A 17,472-nucleotide genomic window follows, 5' to 3' on the forward strand; every position below is an offset into this window, starting at 1 on the left:
CTGGTAGGTCCCATTTCTGGCCAGCACTTCTCTGAACACGAGGCGGCCAGAGTACAAGCAAGCTATTGAATATTCCACCTCTGGCTCCCCTGGAGCTGATGAGTTCTTCCTAGGTTACTCACATTACCACCAGGCCTGCGACAGGCCCAGATCTGACTTCTGCAGTGGCTCTGAGCTGAATACCTGCCCCTTCCAGTGGTCCACTCCATGGTTTCTTTTCCCCAGGTGCCTCCAGGTGGAGAATGAGCACGTCCTGAAGTCGATGAAGGCTTGTGTGAGTGAAACCTTGAGCACACTGGGCCAGCACTTTGGCCAGCTGCTGGAGCTGGCCCTGACCCGGGAGGTACAGGTCAGTGCAAGCTGGGCTGTGGGGAGGGGCACTCGTGTATGTAGCCTGTAGGGGCGGGAGTGGAGGGGGGTGAGGCACTGGGCCCTATCTTGGAGGACACCCTCTTCAGACCACCAAAGTGAACTCCAGCACCTAGCAGACAGGACTGTCAGAGCTTGAAGCTTCCCCAGTTAGCCCAAATCTGCATGTTCCAGTTGTGAAAACTGGTGCCCACAGAGGGAAGAGACTTACCCAAGGTCACACAGCAAGGCTGTGGCAGAAGCTGGCATTTCCCTGCTGCCCTTTCAGTATTGTTCCTACCACCTTAAATCTTCCTGTGGTTATCGCCCACAGTACACAATATGGATACATATTGTCCTGAAAGACTTAGGGCACCTGCAGGGAATTAGCCAATTCCAGACGTCCTGGAAATAGAAGAGAATCTGGAAAGGTCATATAGTCCAGCCCCTACCTTTAGTCAGGCTCCTGCTTGATTCTAGAAAAACGAGGGCTTTGGAATCAGACAGATCTACTTGCAAACTGTGGTTCACAGTGAGACCTTGGCCAAGTTCCTGAACCTCTAAAAGTCCTCATTTCCTTCATATATAAAGTGACCCCCCCCCTCAACCCCGTCAGAAGTGAAAGGAGAGGATTAAGCAAATGACATATGGAAAGAGCTTAGCACATAGTGTGAGTTAAATATATGTTATTTCCCTCTCTTGCCTTTTCCTATTGTAAAAGTCTCCCAGAAAAGCAGATTGCATACGGTTTTCATTATGAAAGGTATTTACATGTTATTTGTAGTTACAGAAATATTGTGTTACATATTTGCCATTCTTTTCCCACCACCAAATAAAAGCCTTCCACAAATAGCAAGTCCCTTCCCATATCAGCTTCTCTCTAAACTCAGCCTCTCTACGGAGCCCAGAGGCTTCCTTTTTCTCTCTCCTGTGTGTCTGGCTCATTTTGCACAGGGTACAGGTTCTTCCAACCTGGCTCACCTGCTGGTCAGAGGAGCTGGCCCCAGGCATTCTGACCCTCCCAACCCAGAGAGTCTGCAAAGGCCACTCTGTCCAAGGAGCCTGGGATGAGGGGAAAGATGGGGTGCTAGGGCTGACGCTTGAAATCGATGTGCAGATGCTGACCGTCACATACAGGGGCAGGTGGTGGTGCCAGCTGGGGCCGGCATTCCAAACTGAGTTCTCGAGTTCCAGAGGGACCCTGTGGAACATGGGAACATGGGGCCAAAGTGGGTGAAAACGTCAAGGGAGCGATGAGCGAGGATATGGAAGGTCGTAGTGGGGAGGAGGGGAGCCTGGAGGAATTTTTGAGCAGGGCTGCACGTGCCTATGATGCCTTTTTTGCTACTTTTGTGCCCTTTTGCCTGGCAGTACCAAGGTTAAAGAAAAGGGCTAAAATTGAAGAGTTATGTTGGAGTGAAAAAGGTAGCCAGGTGGGTTTGGAAGCAGTCATTCTACCAGGAGGCAAAGGGGGAGGGTGTCTTTTCTGTGGTCTGGTGTCAGAATCCTGGGGGGAGCTCCCTGGGCTGTCAGGAACCTGGACCTTGTGTACTATGTAGCTGATTTCCTGGGGGTGCTGGGTCCATTCTGGTTTTTTCCTCATCCTGATCTTGTTTGCAGTGGAATTCCTAATCTGGTCCTTCTGCTTCCATGGCTAAATCCTGCCCATCCCCAGGTCTGACTACCTGGGTTACTGATGCTTTTTGCTTGCGAGCTGAGCCCAATCCACATCTCCTCTCTCAGAATTTGGTCCCTCACTGGCTTCCCTCTCCTCATCTGTCCTGCATTCCTCTGCATATTCGTTAGCTTCCTGATAAGCCCCTCTTCCTCTTCACATGCTCTGTGGGGTCCTCTGAGCCCTCCTATGGGTTGGGCTTGCTGTGCTTATAATATTTTTTGGCTGATCTTTAGCTTCTTTTTACATTAGAATGTTCCCATACAGGACAGTAGTGACATAAGGAGATACACTGGCTGAAGGCAAGGTGATTTGTGTTCAGTGGTATAAGTGTGTGTTTCCCAAATTTGTGACCCAATACGGTTCCCTAGGACGTTAATAATTATAGCAGGATCCTATATTGGGGGTGTCTTGACATAAAGGGAATTAAGCCTATGTCCTTAGATTGAGGAAGTCTTCTAAAAGGTCCTCACACATTCATGGTATTTCTTGTCTGATCTGTAGCTTCCATAGACAGAGATTTGGGTTTGTTTTGTTCATGGATATACATCTAGTGACGAGAATAGTACCTCTTATACAGTAGGCCCTCAATAAGGATTTATTAATGAATGGATATGAAGCAGTATATTCCAACTTATGTGGACGCAACAAATCTTTTTTATTCTTGAAAAAAAATTTTTTTACATTTATTTATTTTTGAGACACAGAGAGAGACAGCACGAGCAGGGGAGGGGCAGAGAGAGAGGGAGACAGAATCTGAAGTAGGCTCCAGGCTCTGAGCTGTCAGCACAGAGCCCGATGCGGGGTTTGAACCCATGAACCGTGAGATCATGACCTGAGCCAAAGTCGGACGCTTAACCGACTGAGCCACCCAGGCACCCCAAATCTTTGTTATTCTTAAAGCACTTGTTCACTTACTCTGGGATGCTGGCATTTCAGGAAGTGCAATTTGGTAAAAGCATTGTTTGTACTGTGGAGGCTCTCGAGCAGAGGAACAGTGCTCTTCCTGGCCCCCACCCCTACCCCCACCACACACAGAAATAATACATGGTAGAACAATGCTTACAAGGAGGGCAGTGATAATCTAGCACACGACTCTGCACTGGTCTCCTGCATCCTGGAATGTTGTCTCCAATTCCAGACCCCAGATGTATCACTGGCAATGATTGGGCTCCGAGGAGACTTCTAAAAGGATGGGGGCCAGGCTGAAGATCAAGATATGTGGGAAATAGTTGGAGGAAGAGAGGATGTTTAATCTAAGGATGGGCACTCTGCTCCCTCCACAGTCCTGTGTTTTGGGGACCTGAAAGGAAAAAGGACCCTAGGCCAGCAGGCCAAATCTATAGGACATTCTATGCAAAAAGGAATTGGGGAATAATAACTCTGCCCTGCAATGGAAGGGGCCACCTTAGGAACTCCCCATTCCTGAGACAAGACAAGTCATGCCCCTGGAGGACATCAGCAGTAGACAAGTGTTTGCAAGACTTCTTCCAATCTTGGTAGTATGGATTTCTATGAATGTAGGTGTTGTGGGATAGTGGACTGAGTGGGGGGTTTGGAGGCATATCAAGGTTCAGACCCTGACAGTGCTACTTACTGGATATGACAACTTGGGCAAGTTACTTCATCTCCCCACCTCTAAGTGGCTTGTTGTGAGGGTGAAATGAGACAGCCCATGAGTAATCGGTGACACTCTTCTGACTAAGTCAACTGCTTTATTCACGAAAGACTTGCTCTCCCTTAAGAGCTCACAGCATGCTTTGCTAAAGAGCCCGCCCCCAGTCACCTAACGAATTGTTTGTTAAGATAATTTAACTACTTGGTGAGTATGGAAAAATTTAAGGCTTAAATGTCAGGAGGCACCAATAGGAAATTAATGAACATTGATGATTAATCTATCTGGGAATAAAGGATTAGCTATGTGGGAGGTAAGAGAAGACTTAACTTATAAAAATTGATTTACTTTAAAATGACTTCTAAGGGACTCTCTATTGAATAAATTGACTCTCACCTGTACCTTTGAGTCCTTGACTCAGCTTCATGTGGGTAGATATTATATTCATTTATCTTTCCTTCCATCAATTACTTTTGATTTTAGTTTAAAATAGCACCTTTATTCTAATAAAACTGATTAGGGAATGTAGCTTTGGCTCTGTGGCTAAGCAAACTAGTTAAAACTTTATCTCACAGCTAAATTTCCCCTCCCTGTCCTAGGCACAGCTGGTCAACCTCAGGCCTCACCTGAAGGACAAGCACCTACCTTTTGACAGAGCTCAGACCTGAGGGATACTCCCTAAGAGAAAAGAGACAGGGGCTAAGCTTAGCATACTCAGTTCCTTCTTCCAAACTCATGAACTCATCCCTACCCTCTCAGGAGGATGACACAGGGAGGTAGGGAGTGAAGCCAGGAGAGGCGTGTCACTGAAATCCCTGCACAGAGGACAGTAGGAGTGGGGACCAAGTACTGTCACAGTTCTTGCCCTACTGTGCTATTGGCCTTATCTACTGGGGGCTGTGGTCAGGCAAGAGTGTGCCTGAGCCCCTTGGGGGAGGAGGTCAGCTGCCAGTGGGGAAGTTCTTTCCCACCTTCATGAAGTCATTCTGCAAATAACAACCCCTACCTCTTCGCAGATCCTTCTGGAATCACAGTGGGACATTTAGACTCTGCTCCCAGAAGGCTTGGAAATGACTCATGATATTACATTTAATAAATTATCTCTAAGGAGGTTTTATAACTAAAGCTCAAAATTTGCTTTCCTGTTCTATTTCCTACTCTTCAGTTTCTCGCATATATGTTGTCCAATATAGATAACCAGACGCTGCAGTGCACCTAAATGGTAACATAAAGATCATCTGTACCTTCCAGATGAGAAAAATAAAGATGTACAAAATTTAGAGAAATAGTCTGTTTCATTATTAAGTTCTGTGGGAGAAAATAAAATTAAAGAAAAAAAAACCCAGTCTTTTCCTGTAGGAAAAATTCCAAGTCCCAAATACTTAGGTTAATAGAATTCTCTTCAATTTTCTTCTTCTGCTCATCTTAGTCAGAAGGGTCTCATCCCAGTGTGCGTGTGGTCATGTTACTTTGGGAAGCTACAGTCCAGGCTGTCTCTCCAGCTTTGAGAGGGGTTCCTTCTAGGCTTCTCAATTTGTACTGGTCTTTCCCAACCATACTTGAAAAAGTATGGATACACAATAGTATCACAGCATTACCCCTGCATTCACAGAAAGTGAAAACAGGCCAATCCTCAATCCATTAGGCAGGAATTCCAGGCAACATTTCATGCTGGGACTCTGTCTTAGGGTTGCTGAAGGCCTTAACTTATCTGAAGTTGAACGGAAGAGGGTGGGGAACAGACACCATCTTGACGGCATCCATGGGTAGGATGTCCATTTAATTCAGTTGTCCATCGTCCACAAGGCTTTGTGATCATATATTCACTGGGGGAAATCATCTACCATAGGTTAACTGTGGCATGATGTTTACCACATATGGGAGAAAAATGTCTCCTTTTTCATAGGAGGTCATTTGATACATTTACTTCTTCCTGCAAAGTCAGGCATTTATAATCCTTTTCCAATGACTTGCTTGGTTTGCACACTTTCCCATTCAGCATTTTCAACATTTCTTAATTTCTAGCCGCCCCCCCTAAACACCGTTTCTGCCACCCCAGGCTACATTGATTTGGGCTGCTTGAAGTGACTTTGGCTACATGTCTTCAAACCACTTTAAAGACACTGTATTCTCCAGGTTCCCAAAGATTTTCTAGGAGAAATGCAAACACATATACTTTTAACGGAATCAATTTCTAGATCTCCAATTTTTATTTCTTTCCTAAAAATTATCCTCTCAATAATACACAGTTTCTAACATCCCTTCTATTACTTTCCAAAAGAAGGCCATATTCCCCCAACCCCCATCCCAAATCTTATAGTACATTGCCCTGCTGTGTAAAACTTTGGAGGATTGGGGAGACCAAAGAAGAAACCTTCATCCCTGAACCACAGACCCATAGGCCTCTGTGAATTATTTCTGTGATTTTTCTTACATATTCTGTTGAGAAAGGCATTAGAAATTGTGTGTGTGTGTGTGTGTTATTTTAAAGTTCATATATTTATTTTGAGAAGAGAGAGAGAGAGAGAGCGCGCGCGCAAGGGTGGGGCAGAGAGAGCGGGAAAGAGAGAGAATCCTAAGCAGGCTCCGCACTGTCAGTGCACAGCCCGATGTGGGGCTCAGTCCCACAAACAGCGAAATCATGACCTGAGCCAAAACCAAGAGTCAGATGCTTAACCAACTGGGCCACCCTGACACCCCAGAAATTGTGTGTTCCCACTGTGGGGATATATAGTAGAATGGTAGTGGTGTGTGCTTATATGTGTGTGTTGGAGGGGTGGTTTTGAAAGATTTAAATTTATCATATTTCTTCCATCTCTATTTACTTCCAAATTGTGCATGGCTCTTGAGGGACATTTTCCTTTGACAAAGTAAAGAGAGAACTGGTAAGACAAATCAAACACTCAAAATGGCTTTTGGGGCACATATTTAAATGCAAGCAATTCCCTTCAACTATATCTCACACTCAAACCTAGGTTATGTCATTCATCGCAGAGAAAAACATCTTTGAAGACCCGAAGATTCTAAAGGTTAATGATAATGATTCTTTTTTTTTTTTTTTAATGTTTATTCATGTTTGAGAGAGAGAGACAGAGCACGAGTTGGGGAGGGGAAGAGAGAGGGAGATACGGAATCCAAAGCATGCTACAGGCTCTGAGCTGCCAGCACAGAGCCTGACGTGGACCTTGAACTCCCGAACTGTGAGATCATGACCTGAGTCGAAGTCAGATGCTTCACCTGTTGAACCACCTGGGCACCCCGATAATGATTCTTTTAAATGTAGCTGGAATACTTTTGAGAATGACATTTTGCAAGATATATTGTATAAAATCCACAGATCCAAGTTTTACATGATTTTTTTTTTTTTCAGATTCGGAGTACATTATTTAAGAAAGCAGTTCAAGCCTATTTTGTCAACACATTTTATGAAATATTTATACGAATTTCTACTTCTTGTTAGCAAAATATAAAATTAATTGCTAGCAGCTGGACTAATTAGATTTAAGCAGTAAATACCTTTTTCCTTCTTTAAATATGTAGGGAAGTCTGATCGTGAGAGCTACTAAAAATAATCAAATGATTTCTGATATTTTTATTCTCAAATTTGAATTACTCCTTACAATGAACACCAAATTTCAATACATATATCCACCTATTTACTGAAAGAATACAATGCCTTTTTTCACATTCCTAGATTTATAATAAATTTGCAATGTTATCTGCCTGTTACTTTGCATTATTAAAAGTTTAGTAAACATATACTAATAAATCAAATTTTATTTTAGCTCTCTATTATTTTAATATTGACAGTTTTAACATTTTCCCTTAGAGAGTGATTTGTATAATTATTTGTCAGTGCATTTTGGAGCATTTCTTGAAACACATATCAAAGCATTTCGTAATCAAAAATGAAGTTAGGAGGCACCTGAGTGGCTCAGTTGGTTGGGCGTCCGACTTCAGTTCAGGTCATGATCTCACGGTCCGGGCGTTCGAGCCCCGCATTGGGCTCTGTGCTGTCATTTCAGAGCCTGGAGCTTGCTTGAGATTCTGTGTCTCCCTCTCACTCTTGCCCTCCTCCACTCACGCTCTGTCTCTCAAAAAATGAATAAACGTTAAAATTTTTGTTTTTAAATAAAAAATAAAAATGAAGTCAGTTCTGTACTGAGAAAAGTTGTCTTGACTGATTGGCTTGGCTGAAAGAACTGTCTATGCCAATTAGGTTTTAGGGTGGGTGTTTTCCATAAATTCAACAAGCAAAAGCTGTAGATTCAAGGTTTTGATAAAACATATTTGAAACACACACAAATACTTTATTAAAAATTGTATTGGCAAATAAATTAATAATATTTTGATTTTCCTAATCCCGTCTGCATAATTTGGATAACCGAAGGTATTCCAAGTAAAAGAGCAATGGGTATAATTAATAATTATTTGATAAGTCTTGAGAAAGTACTGTTGGAATTCTTCCCAGAAATTGAGATAGTGAATGGGCGACTCTAATGATTGGGTAGCAATTGCTTTTGCAAGTCAAGTGGTTTCCATTTCTTTTCTTCTACCAATTGAGAGGATTTATCAGCTGGAAGATCATTAAAAATAGTGTCTGATGGGGTGCCTGGGTGGCTCAGTTGGTTGAGTGTCCGACTTCAGCTCCAGTCATGATCTCATCGATTTGTGGGTTTGAGCCCCATGTTGGGCTCAGGGCTGACAGCTCGGAGCCTGGAGCCTGCTTCGGATTCTGTGTCTCCCTCTCTCTCTGTTCCTCACCCACTTGCATTCTGTCTCTGTCTCTCTCAAAAAGAAATAAACATTAAAAAAAATTAAAAAGATAGTGTTTGATGACAGATCACCATGTGATTGCACAATTCAGAGTGTACTCAAAGGGTCAAGCAGCATGCCTATAAAAACTCCTCCCATTTGTCTCTATGGATTTATGGAACAAAATTTTTCAGGTTTACATCTAAAAATATGCATTGGAGCACCTGGGTGTCTTAGTTATGCATCTGGCTCTTGAATTCGGCTCAGGTCATTGTCTCACGATTCATGAGTTTGAACTCTGAAAGCACTGGGGTCCATGCTGACAGCGAGGACCCTGCTTGGGATTCTCTCCCCCTCTCTCTGCCCTTCCCCTGCTCACCCTCACTCTCTCTCTCTCAAAATAAATAAATAATCTTAAATAAACCACACAAAATAAATTAAATAAAAACATGCATTAGGTCAATATTCAATAATGTCTACATGAGTTAATGAGAAAGCCTAAAAAGGATACAAAGCCTCATTTATCTCATTAAGACCTATGTTTATAATAAAATTTTCATCTTTATTATGTATAGTTATCAAAATTAGTAATCTATGTTGTGTTGACCAATTGTACTGATACTAATTGTAACAGTAACTCAACCCAGAAGAGAGTATTTTTAAACACTTAGGACCTTATAGTCACAGGAAGTAAAATGACATTTCAATGTTTGTTTGTTTATTTATTTATTTATTTATTTAGAGAGACAGAGCGTCAGCACGGGAGGGGCAGACAGAGAGGGAGACACAGAATCTGAATCAGGCTCCAGGCTCTGGGCTGTCAGCACAGAGCCCAACATGGGGCTCGAACCCACGAACTGTGAGATCATGACCTGAGCCGAAGTCGGACGCTTAACCAAATGAGCCACACAGGTGCCCCATTAAAATGACTTTTCAAATTTCAGTGATAAATATGACAAGGGTAATCAATAAAACACTGAAACTCAAATGTGTTACAAGAAGATGAAATTCTGAGGGGGTGGGTTGGAATGGGAACATACACTTAAGGATGAAAAGAAAAGATGTGAAATGTTCACAATGTGGAAGGAAGAGATTATTCGTACATTTTTAAGTGGATGATGATGTTGGTATCAAGTTACATTGTATTTAAGTTTCGTTGAATATGTCTAAAAGATACAATGCTTTTATTTTATGTCATTATCTACAATCTGCTGGAAATTACACCCTTTCCAACTTTGTTCTTGAAACTTATGATGAAAAATTGTCCCTGTCAAACTGAAAATGTGTGAGGGGTCATAGATTTTTCAAAATTCCTTTAGGGATAAATAAGAAAATAAACACTGCCCTAGAATGCATAGACACTCTAGTTGTATATCATGTTGGCTGTTGTCCCTGCCTCTTGATGGAGAATTGCTTAGGTCGTAAGACCCCTGTCTTCTAAGGATGCTCCTGAAGACTGGATCCTTATAGGCTTCGAGAGGACCAGTCCCTGTGACGTGTGCTCCTCAGAACACAGTCTTTCCATACCTTTTGAGTAGGTTGACCTCGAGTAGCATTTCTTTCTGCTACATCTTTTTTTTGCATTAATGAACTATGCCTCCAATATTCTCTTTCCTTTCATTTATCTCCTACTCCTTTCAGGGAGACTCAGCTGAATTTCTGACTGTTTGCCCTGCTTCCCATGTTGGTATCTTTCCTTACCTAACTCCTAGCATGAGCACTAGTTGCTGGGTTTGAGCAACTTTATCACTTTGACTTTCTTTCCTTTCTGGCCCATTCTTTTGTTTTTCAAGAAAACTCTTCTAGATTTGGCATTTCCCTTATTGAGAGAAATTAAATCAATTAAAGTCTATATTTGCCCCAAACCTCCAATTCTAAAAGATCTTATCCACATTTGCCTCCCCACAATGTATACTCCTACCTAGGAGATATTTTCCTATCAGAACAATAACTAATCCAAGCCTGTATTCAGTTATAGCTTTGTCTATCTCCTCTATAGTATGTCCGGTCTTTCTGTGCCTTTCCTCAGGGGCCTGATTCATGCATTTCTCCAATACATTCTTTTAGGACGTAGGCAATGCTAGATTTGCATTTTCAAAACCTTTCACCTAGAAATTTATCTAGCAATCCTTTAGATATTTCATGCTGTTCTCTGTAGTCCTTTCCTGTTTTCCAGAACTCTGTTAGTGTATAACAAGTATAACAACCCAAATAATAACCATTTTTATTATATCTTATAATCTGAAGGGCCAAGAATGTGGGCAGAGCCTGGATGAGTGATTCTTCTGTTCCATATGGCATCAACAGAGGTCATTTGGTGTTGTTCAGCTGGCAGATGGTTTGGAGAGTCTTAGAAAGCTTCACGACATGTAGAGTGCCTTGGAGGGGATGGCTGGAAAGCTGGTGTCTACTGAGATTATTGATCAGGGATCCTACACATGGTTTCTCCAGCATGACAGTCTCAGAGTTACAAAACTTCTTACATGGTAACTCAGGACTCTGAAAAGAATGTTACAAGAATCCTGGGTGGTAGCTTCAAGGTTTCCCATGACCTAGCCTTGGACGTCCTGAAACATTACTTCCACCAAGTGCTGGCTTTTATTTGTCAAGCAAGTCATTGAGGCCAGCCCAGATTTAAAAGGTGGTAGTGGCAGGAGAGAATTGGAGCTCATGTCTCTATGGGAGGAGTAGCAAAGAATTTGTGGCCATGTTTAATCTGCCACGCCCTGTCACATCAGCCCACATTTATGTCATTTCTTTGCGTGGCTGGGCTGCCCTAACTATGTCCAACTATGGATTCTCTATCTGAAGCTTTACACAGAGGCTTCACTGTATTTTCCTGGCTCCCTCTGAGGAACTTATTCCAGGCTGATGTATGAGAGTTTATCTCTCCTGATCAATTTCACAGGTCTGCAGTCACTGCCTGAGAAACAAAAATACTTTTTCCTTTTTGAATTCCTTATTTAGAGAAGCTAGATTGTGTACATTTCCTTAACCCTTCTTTATCCCTTTTTCCTGGTCTTCAAGATTCAGGGGTTGTGTGTGTGTGTGTGTGTGTGTGTGTGTGTGTGTGTGTGGTGTTTTTTTTTTTTTCTTCTCTGCCTAGTCTGTCTTTAAAAAACTATTTCTGTCATTCAGTCTCATCAATCTTTGCTCCATTATTTTGTCTCTTTTCTGCCACTCTTCTTATGATACAGGGTGAGGCGTACTTTTGACACGTCTTCAGTTTCTCCTTGATTGCCTGAAAAAAATCTTGATTTTAGAGACTGTGTTAGTTTGAAGTTGACACCAAGATAGGATATGATAGATGCCTGTGAAGGATGAAAGGGAGGAAGTGGGGCAGGCATGGAAAACCATGTTGCAGGTCTGAACACAGAAATAAAAGGTGGAAGGAAGACTTGAATAGGAAGAGACGTGGAACCTTCGGGCCAAAGGAGTCCCCTCTAATGGCCACGGGCTGCAGTAGTGCCCCTGCTCTGCTCTGTCACAGCTGGGAGTAGCTCAGGGAGGTATGGCCTCAACAAGGACACAAGGGTGGATCCAGAGGGACAGCAGCTGGGGCTCTCAGTCAGCTCTGCCCCCTGCAGCAGGAGCTCTGGCTCCCCCAGGGTGGAGAGCTGCAGATGCTAACGGGACCCAGGATGGAGAACCACTCTCCAATCTGGTGAGAGTTGCTAATGAGGCCAAATATTCTCCTTGTCTTGAGACTTCTATCTTTGCTGGTCCAGGTGAGGTCCTGCCGACTTTGAAGGAGATGGATTCACTGAACATGGAAAACAGGAAGTCAGATTCTCAGGATTTCAGGTCCAACTAACTCCACCACATATCACATGCTTGATCTTGGTCAGATTTCTTATGTCTCTGTTTCCTCAAGTGAAGTGAGGGTTGGACAAGACTTGCTGAGGGTCCTTCAGCTCTGACATACTGTGACGATTTCAGTGGGGCCTTTGATCTCAAATTTTTCCAAATTTATCTTTATGAAAAGGATGATTACAACTTTTCATTGTCAGAGAGCTGATTCACTCAGATAATCTGAGGCATAATTACGGTATACGTGCGTAGAGACATTAGCAAGAAATTATTCTCAGGCGTAAATGGTCTAGTGTTAGCAGATGATTGCAAAAGACATTGGGTTGAATTGTTTAACGTCATGCTAATTTGCTTGAAGTGCAAACACTAATCAGGAACACTGAGTAATTATGATTTAGGTACAAGCCCCCAGTATATGAAATCGGTGTTTTCATGTGAGCATTAATATGACTTACGTAAGTGCTTACGGTATGATGGGGGAGGATTGTAAGAAGGACATTCATTACAGAGACTTGCAGTAACAAATCTTGGTTATTAATTTTACCTTTTGTTGAATATCTTATAAGAGGCATCTATCAAACCTTAGGGAATAATTTTTACATTTAATGTTGCTTGATTAAATACGCACTTAATCTTAGACTGCTCTCTGTAGAGAATTAGTTTATTGTATGTGTGAAGTATTTTATGAGTTTGAATAAAGAGAAAAAGAGAGTCATTTACCTTGAGTCTTAAACACACTTAATTTTAATCATTTTACAAATGGGGAAACTGAGGCCTAGGGTTTTTTTTTTTCTCTATCGCCCAAGATCACAAAATGGTAACCGCTGACAATTTTATTTTGCTTCCATGTGCCGAGTACCTTTAGAAGTCCTTTATTTATATATTGGCTACCTTTTCTTTTATTAAAAAAATTTTTTTAATGTTTATTTATTTTTGAGAGACAGAGACAGAGACAGAACATGAACAGGGGAGGGGCAGAGAGAGAGGGAGATATAGAATCTGAAGCAGTCTCCAGGCTCTGAGCCGTCAGCACAGAGCCTGATGCTGGGCTTGAACGCATGAACTGTGAGATCCTGACCTGAGCTGAAGTCCAACACTCAACCGACTGAGCCACCCAGGAGCCCCTGTATATTGGCTACCTTAATAAATGGGTATAGCCACCTTAGGAGATAGACGCTGTAAATTCCACCCTGTTTTACACAGATGAAAACTGAATCACAGAAGGGCTACATTCCTTGCTCTGGGGCACCCGGACACCATGGCAGAACCAGGATTTGCACCCAGGGCAGTTTGAGTCCAGAGTCCCTGCTTTCAACCTCAGGCACACTTCCTCATCAACGTAACATGTTAAAAAAGGCAATCTGGCACTAGAACTCAAGTCTATTTCCTTTTAAGTGTTTTTTTTTTTCCCGTAACGGTGGGTTTAATTAAAAAACAAATCCATTTTGATATTTTAAAATAACATAGCAACTGCTCAGAGCCCCCAGCTCTGGAGGTGTGACTTTCTTGCATGAAGCACCCCCAGGGCAAGTCTTCCGAATCACTGTCTCCACATCTCCCGGGAGAAACTCCAGCAACTAGAATTAATTAGCAGGTAGGAATCATTTATAATCAATGAATCATATGCTTCAAAGCAAATGGCTGATTATGAAGTAGTTTCAAGATACGTGAAAAAGCTTTTTCCCAGAAATAAGCTAAACTAATCTTTATGTCTCATTTGTTGATGAATTTTCCATTTGCTTTTCTTCCTGGTCCTCCCTGGGTCCTAGGTCCAGTCCCTTCTAGCCTTCTTACCACAAACCTTAGTTCCCTCAGCTTGGAGCGGGGTGACATTCCCGAGTTACCCACTCTTAGACAGGAATCCCAGTATTGCTATTTTGGCCTGGCTATACAATGCAAATGTCCTCCCAAGGAGTAAGCTACTGTAGACTACTTCTCTCTTTTTTGTTTTGTTTTGTTTTGTTTTGTTTTGTTTTGTTTTGTTGGAGGCTACTTCTCTTGACTCAACCCCTGAACCCATTACCCAGCTGGATACCCACCCGTTGGCTATCAGTCATCCCAAACAAACCAATTCTTTGGCCATAGCAGTAGCAACCCCTTGGTTTTCAACTTTAGGGTTGAATTTAACTTCTGGTTTCTGTCGTCATTCGAAGCCAGAAGAACAACAAAGCAGTACTTGTTGAGACCATCAGTACTGAGAGCTGATTTTCTGTCGATTGGAACGGGGCACATTTGTTGTCGATGCCCCAGGGGTTTGAAATTATCCCGTATTTCTGAAATGTAGTTCAGACCTCATACAGGCTCATGTCTTTCCCAAAGCTAGAACCTCACCACCCCCATACTGGGACTGTGAATGGGGCAGGATTATAATTTCTAGGGGGCTTTTAGGAGCATGGATCCATTGGTATTCCATTAAGGAAGATTAGTGGAGGATAGATGAAGTGAGTAACCATCAGACTTTGCTATATTTTCTTAGGCACTGGTGAGAAAAATCAATGCCTCAGACAATATCTACACCACGGAATCCACCACAGGGAACCTGTTCAGCCTGACCCAGGAGGGGGCTCCCTTGTGCCGCATCATCGCCAAGGTGAGCTTCACGGTTAGAGGCCAAAGTGACAGGCTTGGGGAGAGTGGGAGGGAGCTAGTTTGGTGGGAATAGCTGGCTCCAGAAGTTGTTGGCTGTATGATCTTGAAAGAGTCACGTCCCCTCTTAAGGCCTTGGTGTCTCCATCTTTAATAGTGGTAAGACGCTCTGATCTCAGCTCCCTCTTGAGAAGAAAGCAGTGCCCCCAGGGTCTCATCCCTATACTCCTCTTAATGTGGTATCTGTTAGGTATATCAACCCTCCTTTCTCATCTCTACATATCTCACCAAACCCAAACAAAACATATCCCCCAACTCAGATTCTTGATGAATCCCCCAAATACCTGCAGCCACTGCAGTACCACATGAGAAGACAAAATTGAGGGTAACAGTGGTTTTCATCAATTACAATGGGAGTTCTAATTCACCAGCTTCGTGGGTAATTTGCCCCTACGCTTGGTGTGCAGACACTTAGGGTAAATACAGGCAATTGATGATCCTAGGCTCTCACCAGCGTCTTCTATTTCATTTTTGCTCATTTTTTTTAACTTGAGAAATGACATTGCCATGGAGATAGAACTAATGATCTAATTGGACACAAAGTTATGTCTTTCAGGAGATGTATGATGCCAGCCACAGGAAGATGCTGTGGTTCAGTGGTCCCCAGTCTTGCCTCTGTCTCACAATCTCTCAGGGGATTTTGGAAAACACAGATCCTTTTGCCCCCACTTAAATTTACTGAAGTCCTGGGATGAGACCTGAGAATCCACATTTTAATGAGCGCTACAGGTAGTCCTGAGGCATGGCCACTCTCAGAATCACTCACCTAAGCCCTTAAAGAAATCTGGAAGAGGAGTGTGGAAAACAATTTGACAATAAACTTCATATATTGAAAAAAAAAGAAAAAAAAAAGAAATCTGGAAGAGGAGGGTAAATGCTTGTCAACCCTGCTTAGGGGAGCAGTAAGTAGCATTATAACCGCAACAGGTAACATTTGAGCGTTGCTGTCTTGCCGTCCACTGTGCTTAATGGCATTCAGACATTATTTGCTTTAAATCACAAAACCATCCTAGGAAGTTGGTATCAAGTTGTTCTCATCCATAATTGAGGAAATGATTTAAGGGACTTACTCAAGTTCACACAACTGATCAAGAGTGGAGTCAGAATTAGAGCCCAAGTTTATTTACTTCAGAGCTCATGGTCCCAAAGCCCACAGTGGTGACTTCTGGTTTCATCCTGGCCCTTTAGATTCTTGGGCCAAAGAGTGACTCAGAAGTTCTCAATCCTGATGCATGTTAGAATCGCTAGGGAGCTCTAAAAGTCACACAGCTAGTAAGTGAGGGAACTGGAATTTGAAACTGCCTGCTTGGCAGCAAAAGCTATGCTCTTGCTTACTATTCTGAACTGCCTCTTAGCAACCCTCCTCCTCTTTTTCCTTCTTCTCCTCTTGTTCCTTCCTCTGCCCTTCTCTCTGCCTTCCACAACCTTTGTTATTTTCTGTATCCTTCCTTCTCTCCAAGCATTGTGCTAAGCTTTTCATTCATTATCCCATCTGATCCTGTCAATGATCTGATGATGTGTTATAAATATAATTCCCATTTTTGAGATGAGGGAACAGAGGATCAGAGAGAAGGTAAATAACTTGTCCGAGGTCATGCACATTAAGTGCAGAGCTGGGATTTTAACTAGATGTTCTGCCTCCAGAATCTTCATCTCAATCTTCTTGTGTCTCGAGTCCTTGGGAGAGAGTAGACAGAAGGCTGAAGCAAAGAGAAGATTCAGTGATGACTCCCATCTTCCCAGCCTGGAAGAGGGTGAGACTTGTTCCTCCAGTGGAGTCACCATGTCTGAGTTTCTAGTCCTGACAGTGACACAGGAGCTGGGAGCCCCTGGTGCACTCTACACAGCATCCTCACTGTTGATGCTCAGGTAGTGTGCCCAACACTGTGACAAATTTGGGGCAAATCTGGGCCTCGAAGTGGCCTGCCCCACCTACCTCCTCAGGGCCCAGTGTGGTCTGTCTTTGGGCCCTTCATCTGTCTGAGGTCTGCCTTCTCAGCCTCTTGGGTGCCTTTTAAGACCAAAGAACAAGCCCAGCCCTCCCTGTGATGGTAGTAGTAAGCCCCATCCCTTCTTGAGTGCAGAGCAGAGCAAACTCCCTTGTGCTATGTCACAATTATCCTGCTCTTCTATTATTTCCCCCATCACTAGCCTACATCCCACAAGTAGCCTCCTCAGCTTTATGACAGCTTATCCCAAGTCTGTCTGAATAATAGATACCATTATACGCATTGGCTTTGAGCCCATAGCTTTCTATAAAATTAAACAAGCTCTAGCCAACAGTGCAATTCTGCTAGCTCAGGCGATTCCCAGCTCTACTCTAAGACGAGTGCTGTTCTTGGGTCCTTGAGAGGTTTTCAGGGTGGTCCACACAACTATTCCATGTACCTTCCTCTGGAGCCTCCTTCGTCCTCTCCCTTCCATGTATTCCAACCCTTGGGATACCTTTTATGAAGGTTTGAGACATTCTTCTAACCAGGAAGCTTTCCATAGACTGACCCTCACCTGGGTGAGGCCCTCTCACATACATGAACTCAGTTGTTCCCCCAACAGCTTGATTGTGTAGCTGCCGTGACCCTGTTCTGTGCCGAAGTTAACCTGCAGCAAAGTCAGGATTTGAACC

The 17,472-nt window shown here is 43.0% G+C and overlaps 1 protein-coding gene across 3 annotated transcripts in view; it reads left to right on the plus strand.

Annotated features, from left to right (window-relative positions):
- The window catches only part of INSC (INSC spindle orientation adaptor protein), a 125,422-nt gene that overhangs the window by 60,770 nt on the left and 47,180 nt on the right, over window positions 1-17,472 (plus strand). For all 3 annotated transcript variants that reach the window (XM_047878660.1, XM_047878659.1, XM_047878662.1), the window contains 2 exons: window positions 226-349; window positions 14,680-14,793. In XM_047878660.1, coding sequence (XP_047734616.1) covers window positions 226-349; window positions 14,680-14,793 — 238 coding nt within the window. The remainder of the gene's footprint in view (window positions 1-225; window positions 350-14,679; window positions 14,794-17,472) is intronic.

This window comes from Prionailurus viverrinus, chromosome D1 (genome assembly GCF_022837055.1).
Source record: "Prionailurus viverrinus isolate Anna chromosome D1, UM_Priviv_1.0, whole genome shotgun sequence".
Taxonomy (NCBI): Eukaryota; Metazoa; Chordata; class Mammalia; order Carnivora; family Felidae; genus Prionailurus; species Prionailurus viverrinus.